Raw genomic sequence first — 12129 nt, forward strand, 5'->3', positions numbered from 1 at the left:
GGACTGTGGACTTCCTTTCAGAGTTTACTTCATTCTCTGTCCTCCAAGAGCATCCTGAATAAATTGTAAAGTACGTTTATAGAGAAAAGTGTCCTTTTTTTCTGGCTTGCAGATGTTGAGGTGATCTACATCCACCTGGATGAGGTCCCCAATACCCAGATCTGAATGAAAAAAAGGAGAAATTTGGAGATGTCAGATACCTAAAACTGACAATTATCTAAGAATGATGATGAGAAAGAACTGCTGCTGTTTGTTGTTCAATTGCTCTGACCTACCTGCCGACTGGGGTGGAACTACCAAAATTTTGAGCATTGGCCCAATGGATGTAGGCAACGTTTCTGCAAAGCTAAGGACCTTGTACTCTTGATCCTTTGCAATGCTGCGAAAATGTTCATGTAAGTCCCGCAAAGCTGGAGAGTCTGAGTAGAAATAAATGAAAAGAAAAATGATGTGTAACTGAGACATATACTGTAGGATCTTAATCGTATCAGGATGAATTAAAGGGTCAGTAAGCAATTTCTGAGAAACGCTGTTGAAAGTGGATCCGATCGAGAACCACAACACACTTGTGGGAAATCCTGAAAACTGACACAGAGGTTGCGATATTTCTGCTCCATACGTGAGTAACATTGTTTTTGCTGTTTTACAGATCCAAGATATGCAGTTGTTGTAATGTTAGCTATAGTAACAGGACAGTTTTGAGTGTCATTGTTTGTCTGGAGCTGGTGTGCTGCTGGCGACTAACAACCAACTCATGCTTGTATACCTGTATGTTCATTTTTTTTCTTCCTCGTTGTTTGTTCATCATATTCGCTTTATTTTTTTGAGAAGCATTATTTTGCTTTGCTTCAGCAATGATAAAAAGACATCCACTCTTGCATTGAGTTTTTGTACATTTTGTGGGCGGAGCAATGAAGGGAGGGGTGTGTTTGTGATTTCAAATATCAACAGTGATTCTCAGAAATTGATTACGGCACCTTTGACATTATATTAAAACTTAGAGAACAAAAATAAGTCACATCATACCTCTACATAGTTCTTTTACTTCAATGGAAGGAAACAGGAGGTATCGGACATTTACAGAATACCCAGCCATGAATGTGCCGTGATGAGGAACACTGTAGAACAAAATTCCCTTCGTGTTCTTGATCAGTGCACTGAGATCAGGATCTTTCGAGGCATCTAAGAGGATCTTTTTCACAAGTAAACCTATGAATCAAATTATGATACAGAGTTAATCAACAGACCCCATATTACAAATGGCTTTTTGTAAACCACAAAAACGAATATTAAAAAATAAAGTCCCTGTTGAAAATGTCAGATTAGTCTTAATATATTTTAGTCTAACATATATATATACACTCACCAGCCACTTTATTAGGTACACCTGTCCAACTGCTCGTTAACACTTAATTTCTAAGCAGCCAATCACATGGCGGCAACTCAGTGCATTTAGGCATGTAGACATGGTCAAGACAATCTCCTGCAGTTCAAACCGAGCATCAGTATGGGGAAGAAAGGTGATTTGAGTGACTTTGAACGTGGCATGATTGTTGGTGCCAGAAGGGCTGGTCTGAGTATTTCAGAAACTGCTAATCTACTGGGATTTTCACGCACAACCATCTCTGGGGTTTACAGAGAATGGTCCGAAAAAGAAAAAACATCCAGTGAGCGGCAGTTCTGTGGGCGGAAATGCCTTGTTGATGCCAGAGGTCAGAGGAGAATGGCCAGACTGGTTCGAGCTGATAGAAGGGCAACAGTGACTGAAATAACCACTCGTTACAACCGAGGTATGCAGCAAAGCATTTGTGAAGCCACAACACGCACAACCTTGAGGCGGATGGGCTACAACAGCAGAAGACTCCACCGGGTACCACTCATCTCCACTACAAATAGGAAAAAGAGGCTACAATTTGCAAGAGCTCACCAAAATTGAACAGTTGAAGACTGGAAAAATGTTGCCTGGTCTGATGAGTCTCGATTTCTGTTGAGACATTCAGATGTTAGAGTCAGAATTTGGCGTAAACAGAATGAGAACATGGAACCATCATGCCTTGTTACCACTGTGCAGGCTGGTGGTGGTGGTGTAATGGTGTGGGGGATGTTTTCCTGGCACACTTTAGGCCCCTTAGTGCCAATTGGGCATCGTTTAAATGCCACGGCCTACCTGAGCATTGTTTCTGACCATGTCCATCCCTTTATGGCCACCATGTACCCATCCTCTGATGGCTACTTCCACCATGTCACAAAGCTCTAATCATTTCAAATTGGTTTCTTGAACATGACAATGTGTTCACTGTACTAAAATGGCCTCCACAGTCACCAGATCTCAACCCAATAGAGCATCTTTGGGATGTGGTGGAACGGGAGATTCGCATCATGGATGTGCAGCCGACAAATCTGTGGCAACTGTGTGATGCCATCATGTCAATATGGACCAAACTCCCTGAGGAATGCTTCCAGCACCTTGTTGAATCTATGCCACGAAGAATTGAGGCAGTTCTGAAGGCAAAAGGGGGTCCAACCCGTTACTAGCATGGGGTACCTAATAAAGTGGCCGGTGAGTGTATATATATATATATATATCTGTGTGTGTGTGTGTGTGTGTGTGTGTATACACAGTTGTAATCAAAATAATTAAACCCCCATTGCAAATCAGGTTCATTGGCAAAATTTACAGACTTTCAGCTGTTTGCAATGAACAAATCAAACAAAAGTAACTGAAATAGCTCAACACAACCAATGTTTCAAGTGGTTTCCCCAAATTCAACTGAAAATGCAACTGTTAATGACTTCTGTAGTCTCAAAATTATTCAACCCCCTGAATAGAATCCCTCACAGCAGCACAAATCTGCAAAACAGGAGTTGTCTCAAGCACACCTGATGTAACTAATCAAGGGCTTCATTAGTTGTACCAGGTGTGCTTGAGCTAGAACACATGAAATAGCTGAACTGTCTAGGTTTGTTGAGTGTCACGCTTGACTGCATGTTAGAAATATGGCTTAGTCAAAAGAATGGTCCAAAAAGAGAAGATATCATCACCCTTCCCAAACAAGGAACAGGATACAAAAAGATAGCAAAGGCACTAAGGGGCTGTTTACACCTGGCCACTTCATGTGTTTTCTCAGATCGGATAGCTATCTGATTTATCAAAACGATTCCATTTACACCTGGTCACAAAAATGTGTTTTCGCAAAACGGATATAAATCTGATCTTTAATTCCCGCGCTATATGCAGATTTAATGGAGTGCACGTCACCGAAAGCAACAGATATGAGCTGCATTTTATTGATCATCAGCTAAAATCTAAATCAAAGACCGCAATAAGAGAGAGCGGCAACAGCACTGGTGAGATCATTTCGTTTCTTTACTTTTAATGAAGATGATTGTGTGTTAAGCGTCTGCGACTTACTTTCACTTTGATTTGCGATAGTTTGCTTGTTGGCTTGATGAATAGATGCTCAGCTGCTCATCTGCGGTAATGCGTGTTGCAGTAGCGCCGTCATATCTGGCTATAACATTACATATAGCCTATAACATGCTCTCACACGTTTATTTTTTAGCATTTTTGGGAGGAGTAAAATTGACATATGTGGTATCAACAACCAGATGCATTTACACTTGTCCAGTTTCGTCTGGAATGCGGCCCAGACCACCTCCAGTGGCCAGGTGTAAACAGCCCCTTAATGTTCTTAGAGACACCGTTGGAAGCATAGTTTGCAAGTTAAAAGTTAAAGGAACTATGGTTACACTACCAGGATGTGTTAGAAAAAGGAAGCTATTAATGGCTGCAACCAGATTTCTGGGAAGGCAGGTTCAGAAACCCCCCCCCCCCCCCCCCCCCCCCGAGTGACTGTGTGGTGGAAATTTTAAACTATATATATTAAACTAACCAGGTTAGACTAACATCTAACCTTATTTAACATCTAACATTTGAACAGAATGTACTGTACGAAACCAAGGGAAAACATTTGACTTTGAGTGTGTGTGTTTGTGTGTATAAATAACAAATATGGGAAATGAAACTAGACAGGTGTCTAAACTCGAAACCAAAAACAGAGTTTGGTTACCTAGTAACAAGAGGGCTTGTCTATGAAGAACCAATCAAATTAAGTAATGTTTCATGTCATTTTTTGCCATACCTCCTTATTCTATAAAACTGTTGTATTTGTGTTTTACTGGTGGGATTCTCAATGGAATGTGTCTGAGATCCACCGGCCATGCTTATTGCTTCTTTTTGGGAGATTTCCTGAGAACTGCTCGGAAAGATCTCCCGGCCGTAACATTTGCTGAGGTCTGTCTGTTATTACTGCTGCGCAGCAGGTCAGTTTAGGGAAGCAAGTAAGTTAGTAAGCAAGTAAGTTTGAGTATAGGTAGGGAACTCATCTGTAGTCGATTGTAGACTCGCTGGAGTAGACTTAGCCGACGTTGATGAGTAGACGCGCTAGAGTATAGGTAGCACCCAGCCGACGTCGATGAGTAGACGCGCTAGAGTATAGGTAGCACCCAGCCGACGTCAATGAGTAGACGCGCTAGAGTATAGGTAGCACCCAGCCGACGTCGATGAGTAGACACACTAGGGTATAGGTAGCACCCAGCCGACGTCGATGAGTAGACGCGCTAGGGTATAGGTAGTTTAGCACGCAGCCGACATTGATGAGTAGACGCGCTAGGGTATAGGGTTAGACTCGGCCGACGTCGACGAGGAGACGCGCCAGAGTATAAGATTGGTAGGTAGTTAGGTTTAGGGAAAAAATCTACGACAACTGCAAAAAACCTGCAGCAAGACTTAACAGGCACTGAGGTTTCAGCTCCACAGTAAGGCGCGTACTAAACTAATGTGGTTTTCATGCCAGAACTCCAAGACGTACACCATTACTGACCCAAAAGCACAAGAAAAATTCTCAAAATCATATAAATGGGGGTGCTGTTGAGCGAAACATGGAGTAAGATCTGTTTTTCAGAGCTCCTGCTGAATCTGTAAAGATTTTATCTTACAACAGGCCGAAAGTCGCTGCAAAGATATTAAACAACACCTGTTCTGACTATTTAAGTAGTCATTTAATTTTGGGTTACTTTAATTGGTTAAGATGCATCATGTGACTTAGGTTAGAGGTCATGGTGGCCATCTTAGTTTTCACTTCACAACAGCAGTGATGCAGCAGCAGATGTCTCTCTGATAAAAGCTATATTCTTCTGTTATTTCATTCCAAAGAGGCCATCGTCTGTAAGTTTGTTTATTTAATATCATTTATGTTAAAAAAGGAGAATTTCATATGATCTAAGAAAGATTTGCTGTACATTTTCAAAGAAGATAGTTTTCTCTATTTCATATATTAACACTAGATTGTTTTCAATCTTAAAATGTACTTTTATTCATACTTAATACTTAATGTACATTTTCTGTTTGTATTGTAGTTTCACAAATAATTACGTTGTGGGTAGGGGTGGGGGAAAAAATCGATTCTTAGATGCATCGCGATGCGGACGTGGACGATTCTGAATCGATTCACAATTGTCAAAAATCGATTTTCAAAAAAAAAAAAACTTTTTTAGATATATATTTATAATAACGTAATATTGACGGAACGCGAAAGACGGAACTCTGAAGCGCGGAAGTGCAGTGGCCGGACCGTCTGTGGCGTGCACATAACAGACGCGGACGCGATGGCTGAGCGCCAAATCCAAACACCCTCCTCGTTAAAAGCTGACGTGTGGAAATATTTTGGCTTCTGAAGTTGAAGGGGGAAAGGAGCTGGACAAGAGCCACACTAGTTGTAAGCTTTGTAGAGTAAAACTAAAATATTTCGAAAACAAGACACATGAAGCCAAATGACACGTTTCCAGCCAGAGGAGGAAAAACACTCGGCTGTAACGTTACCGGTCGTTGTTATATTATTAATTTACTACAAATATGCTGCTGCTAGTTCAGACACACATGTATTTTCCTGTTGGTTCTTTGCAATGTTAATAAAATATATTGTACGTTAATTCTTTATGGGTCATTACTTTGTACTTTTAAAGCAAAGTATTTATAGTCACACACACACAAAAAAAAGATTCTGATAATCGATTTAGCATCGAATCGCAGCCCTCTGAATCGTAATCGAATCGAATCGTGAGGTGCCTAGAGATTCCCACCCCTAGTTGTGGGACTGAAGATTTCAAAGTAAAACACCGAAAAAGAACTTCTTTGGTTTCGACTTTTTCTTCAACCCTCATCCTGTTTAACTATCTGTTGAAGTGCAACCTACTTGCATCAGGGACAGAATAGTGAAAAGACGGAGCTTCAATCCAATGGAAAGACGGAATCTCTTCATTCAAGCTACAGAGTCTGCTCTCAAGTGAATGATCTCCTCATATCTCATTTCTTCTGCATCATTTCAGTCTTGAACTGCGAGGTAATATCTATGCATTATATGTCATGGAGGGTGAGAGAAAATCAGAGACTGAGGAGATACTGAAAACTAGATCTGTTGTTACACGTTCGACAACGTCATCTAAAAGGTCTAGTAGGACATCAGCTAGCATGGCTGCGGCTAAAGCACGAGCTAGAGCTGAGGCAGAGCGTACACGTGCATATTATGTCAAGAAAGAAACTGAAATGAAAGTAGAAAAAGTTCGCATGGAAGGCAGTCTTTCAGCGTTAGAACATGAAAAGGAGGCTGCTGCCGCTATGGCCGAGGCAAGAATATTAGAGGAGGCTGTAGAGAGCATGGAGGAAGGCAGTTATCGTTTACATAGCCCGATCGCTCCTGCTGCAGACCCTGTGCAGCGCACCAGTGATTATGTGGAGCAGCACTCAAATCACTCCATTGTTGTTCCTCCTGAGGAAATAAGTTTAGCCACTCCACCTGTTGATTTCATAAACATTTACGAAAGTGAAAACAACCAGTTAACGGAAAGTTCTCAAAGGAGTGTGCCACCTGATTTTGTTGAACAGGTCAATGATTCAGTCTCAAAGCCTAACGCTATCAAGATTGAAAAGCCTCAGTCTGCCACGTACAGTCCAGTCAATTACTGGCCCCTTCCACAGACATACAATGCCGGCGCTCCTATGCAGTCTCCTTCCCACGGAGAAGTTGAAATGAGTGATTTAGCAAGGTTTCTCGCCCGTCGTGAGATCATTAGTTCCGGGCTCACAAAATTTGACGATCACCCAGAAAACTACTGGGCTTGGAAATCTTCTTTCTCAAATGCCACCAGTGGGCTCAAACTCACTTCCAGTGAACAGTTGGACTTATTGATTAAGTGGTTAGGCAGTCGCTCATCAGAATATGTGAGACGCATCAGGTCAGTGAATATAAGGTATCCTGACGCAGGGCTTAAAATGGCTTGGGATCGTTTAGAGGAGATGTTTGGATCCCCTGAGGTGGTTGAGAAAGCACTTTTTGACAAAATTGAGAAATTTCCAAAAATCAATAAACAAGATCCTCTGAAATTACAAGAGCTCGGAGATCTGCTACGCGAGATTCAGTCTGCTAAAGCTGAAGGGTACTTGACAGGACTTTCTTATCTGGACACCTCCAGAGGAGTCAATCCCATCGTGGAGAAGCTGCCTTACCACCTTCAAGAAAAATGGATTTATCAGGGTTCTGAGTACAAAAGGAAGTACAATGTTACCTTCCCTCCATTCTCCTTTCTTACTAACTTTGTCTGTCAGGAAGCACGTTCTCGAAACGATCCTAGCTTTAGCATTAGTGCAGTCAGTACAACCCAGATCAAAGCAGAGCCGTTGGTTAAAAGACAATTGCAAAGAAGGATGGCTGTGTCTACCCACAAGACGGGTGTAACATCGTCAATCGGATTTCTTTCGACAAGAAATTCCGATAATGAACCTATTGATGTAGAAAAGCAGTGTCCTATACATAAAAACAAACCTCATCCTCTGAGACGTTGCCGTGGTTTTAGAGCAAAGACTCTAGAAGAAAGGCAAACCCTGCTAAGAGAAAATGGTGTGTGCTACAGGTGCTGTGCTTCGACGGTTCACTTGGCAAAGAACTGCAAGGCAGTAATCAAATGCAATGAATGTGAGAGCGACCGACATGTGTCCGCACTACATCCTGGTCCTCCACCGTGGGCCATCAAAGACCCCTCATCAGATCATGGCGGGGAGGAGGATAAAAGCCCTTCTCCTAATGTAACTTCACAATGCACAGAGATTTGTGGAGACAGTCCAATACCCAAATCATGCTCTAAGATATGCCTGATAGGAGTATATCCTGAGGATCATCCAGAAATTATGGTGAAGGTGTACGCAGTGCTCGATGAGCAAAGCAATAGATCTCTAGCTAGACCTGAGTTTTTTGATCTATTCAAAATAAAAGGAACAGAGCATCCTTACACTCTTCGAACTTGTGCTGGGGTAACAGAAACTTCAGGAAGGAGAGCCACTGGGTTTCAAGCTGTATCTATGGATGGAAAGACACACGTGTCACTCCCAACACTTATCGAGTGTACTTATATGCCTGACGACCATTCTGAGATCCCATCTCCCACCGTTGCACACCAGTTCCCTCACTTGAAATCTATTGCTCACGAAATACCAGAGATAGATCCATGTGCTAAGATACTGCTTCTCTTAGGCAGAGACATCATCCAAGTCCACAAAGTGAGGAAACAGCTCAATGGTTTGAACAATTCACCGTACGCCCAAAAACTCGACTTTGGCTGGGTGATAGTGGGAAATGTCTGCTTGGGGTCAGCACATAAACCTAGCACAGTTGACGTGTTCCGCACAAACATACTTTTCAATGGACGTCCAAGCATATGTGAGCCTTGTCCTAATCAGATACAGGTGAAAGAGAAGCTAAGCAGTAAAGATCATGCCATCTCTTTACATGGCTGTCATTTTTACCCATCCACCTGCCCTGAGTACTTGCTGGGAAACACGATTTTCGAACAGACACAAGACGACGAAAAGATAGCCCCTTCCATTGAAGACCGAACATTCATGAAACTGATGGACAAGGAAATGTTCATTGACAGCTTTAACAGCTGGGTGGCACCTCTTCCTTTCCGAATTCCGCGCCAACAGCTACCCAACAATAGGGACCTGAGTTTGAAACGTCTCTTGTCACTCCATCAGACACTAAGGAAAAAGCCTCAAATGCAGGAACATTTCATCACATTCATGCAAAGGATTTTCGATGCAGGTCATGCAGAATTAGCTCCACCTGTGAAGGAAAATGAGGAAGTGTGGTACTTGCCTATATTCGGTGTCTATCACCCTCGCAAGCCAGGACAGATCAGAGTTGTTTTTGACTCTAGTGCACAGTACAAAGGCCTTTCTTTGAATCAAGTGCTTCTCTCAGGACCTGACCTGAATAACACCCTGCTGGGTGTTTTGCTGCGTTTCCGTAAAGAAGCAGTCGCATTTACTGCTGACATTGCACAGATGTTCCATAGCTTTGTGGTGAGAGAGGATCACCGCAACTTTCTCCGCTTCTTGTGGTTTGAGGACAATGACCTCTCTAAAGATGTCACGGAGTATAGGACGAAGGTCCATGTTTTTGGGAATAGTCCCTCTCCTGCGGTAGCAATCTATGGACTTCATCGTGCAGCTCAACATGGAGAACTTGAGTTTGGGAAAGACGCAAGAGCCTTTGTGGGGCGTAATTTTTATGTGGATGATGGCCTGAAATCAGTTCCCACAGCCGAGGAAGCAGTTGATCTGTTGAAAAGAACTCAGGAGATGCTAGCAAGTTCCAACCTGAGGCTTCATAAAATAGCATCTAACAGTCCTGCTGTAATGAATGCCTTTCCTGTGGAAGATCATGTGAAAGACCTCAAGGATCTCGATCTGGAAAAGGACACTCCACCTATTCAGAGGAGCCTTGGTCTGAGCTGGAATCTTAAAACAGACACTTTCACTTTTCGTGTTGATGCAGAGGAGAAGCCTTTTACACGTAGAGGTGTCTTAGCAACTGTCAACAGCGTTTTTGACCCTCTTGGATTGGCAGCACCTGTTACAATACAAGGAAAGTTCCTTCTTCGTGACCTGACAGCAGACACCAAAGACTGGGATGCCCCTCTACCAACAGACAGAGAAGCTGAATGGGAGGCTTGGAAACACTCTTTGCAGGATTTGGCTCAATTTGAAATACCCAGAGTGTACTCAAAGGTTTCGCTATCTTCAGCACAAAGGAGAGAAATTCATGTTTTCTCAGATGCTTCGACAAAGGCAATTGCAGCAGTAGCCTACCTGAGAGTGATGAATGACAATGGATCATGTACTGTAGGGTTTGTGCTAGGCAAGGCTAAGCTTGCTCCACTGTCTGCTAATACTGTACCTCGATTAGAGCTTGGAGCAGCAGTCCTGGCAGTAGAAGTAGCAGAACTCATTCAAGATGAGATAGATATTACTCCAAACGCTGTAGAATTCTATTCCGACAGTAAAGTAGTGTTGGGGTATATTCAGAACCAAACCAGACGGTTTTACGTATACGTGAGTAATAGAGTCCAGCGGATTAGGAAATCTACAAGGCCAGAACAGTGGCATTACATTTCCACAAGTCAAAACCCAGCTGATCATGCAACCCGCTCAGTGCCCGCCTCAGACTTGAAAGATTCCGCATGGCTTTCTGGGCCTGTGTTTCTTTCTCATCCTGATTCAGAGCGTCTTGAAGACAATCCATCATACAATCTGATTGACCCTGATTCAGATGTGGAAGTATGCTCTAATCGTACAGATCTTACACCCCATGACTTTCCTGTCAAACTTGGCTCACATCGCTTTGAGCGCTTTTCGAGCTGGAAATGTCTCCTACAAGCTATATCCAACTTAATTCACATCATACATTCATTCAGACCTGAAACTGAGTTAGCAAGTACCTGTACAAAATGGCATCTTTGTGACAAAGCACTCCCAGAGGAACTTTCACAGGCAAAAGTTGTGATATTGCAATGTATCCAACGGGAGAGCTACTGTGTTGAGTTTGTTCGTCTTTCTGAAGGAAAGGAAATCCAAAAAACCAGTGGACTGAGAACACTGAACCCCTTCATTGACCAAGATGGGTTACTGAGAGTAGGTGGCAGACTCAAGCATGCTCCTGTAGAACAAAGAGAAAAGCATCCTGTTATCATTCCTGGGAAAAGCCACATAGCCCTTCTCATCACGAGACACTTTCATGAGCGGGTCAGACACCAAGGTCGCCTGTTTACTGAAGGTGCAATCAGAAATGCAGGATTCTGGATCGTCGGGGCGAGAAAACGCATTCATAGTGTGATTCATAAATGCATCATCTGTCAGAAACTCAGAGGACGAGTCGTTGAACAGAAGATGGCAGATCTTCCTCCGGAATCGACTTGCCACTGATCCACCTTTCACTTATGTCGGTCTTGACGTCTTTGGGCCCTGGATGGTCACCTCTCGCCGCACTCGGGGTGGCTTGGCAAACAGCAAAAGATGGGTACTCATTTTTACCTGTTTGAGTATTCGAGCAGTGCACTTTGAGTTGATTGATTCTCTTGATGCATCCACCTTTATCAACGCCCTCCGACGCTTCTTTGCCATAAGGGGTCCAGCAAAACAAATCAGATCAGACTGTGGCACAAATTTCAAGGGGGCTTGTAAGGAGCTGGGAATGCTTGCAGAGGAGCCTAGTTTTAGGAGCTACTTGAATGAGGAAGGGTGTCGTTGGATCTTTAATCCCCCTCATGCATCCCATATGGGAGGAGCTTGGGAGCGACTTATCGGAGTTGCACGTCGCATACTAGACTCCATGCTGCTTCAAAACAGTCACTCTCATCTCACTCATGAAATGCTGGCAACATTCTTGGCAGAAGTTTCTGCAATTATGAATGCAAGACCTCTCGCACCAATCTCAAGTGACCCAAATTCACCCGCCCTGTTGACTCCAGCCACTCTTTTGACTCAGAAACTTGGTGTTTTGTCTCCTCCTCCAGGGGACTTTGAAAATGATCTTTGCCGCCAGAAATGGAAGCAAGTTCAACAACTTGCCAGCAACTTCTGGGAAAGGTGGCGACGTGAGTACCTAGTCCATCTTCAAAGTCGCCGCAAATGGCACACCAACCAGCCTAACATCAGGGAAGGAGATATTGTACTTATGAAAGATGCTCAAGTGAAGAGGAATGACTGGCCGATGGCTCTTGTCACTAAGGTCTTTC

The 12129-nt window shown here is 43.2% G+C and overlaps 1 protein-coding gene across 2 annotated transcripts in view; it reads right to left on the reverse strand.

Annotated features, from left to right (window-relative positions):
• Positions 1–24: 24 nt before the first annotated feature.
• serac1 (serine active site containing 1) overlaps positions 25–12129 on the reverse strand; it is a 28011-nt gene continuing 15906 nt past the window's right edge. For both annotated transcript variants that reach the window (XM_056259925.1, XM_056259924.1), the window contains 3 exons: positions 1027–1209; positions 276–419; positions 25–161 (listed from right to left, as the gene is read on the reverse strand). In XM_056259925.1, the coding sequence (XP_056115900.1) occupies positions 25–161; positions 276–419; positions 1027–1209 (464 nt within the window). The remainder of the gene's footprint in view (positions 162–275; positions 420–1026; positions 1210–12129) is intronic.

The sequence above is a fragment of the Rhinichthys klamathensis genome, unplaced genomic scaffold (genome assembly GCF_029890125.1).
Source record: "Rhinichthys klamathensis goyatoka isolate OS25496 unplaced genomic scaffold, OSU_Roscu_1.1 h1tg000170l_1, whole genome shotgun sequence".
In the NCBI taxonomy this organism is placed as follows: Eukaryota; Metazoa; Chordata; class Actinopteri; order Cypriniformes; family Leuciscidae; genus Rhinichthys; species Rhinichthys klamathensis.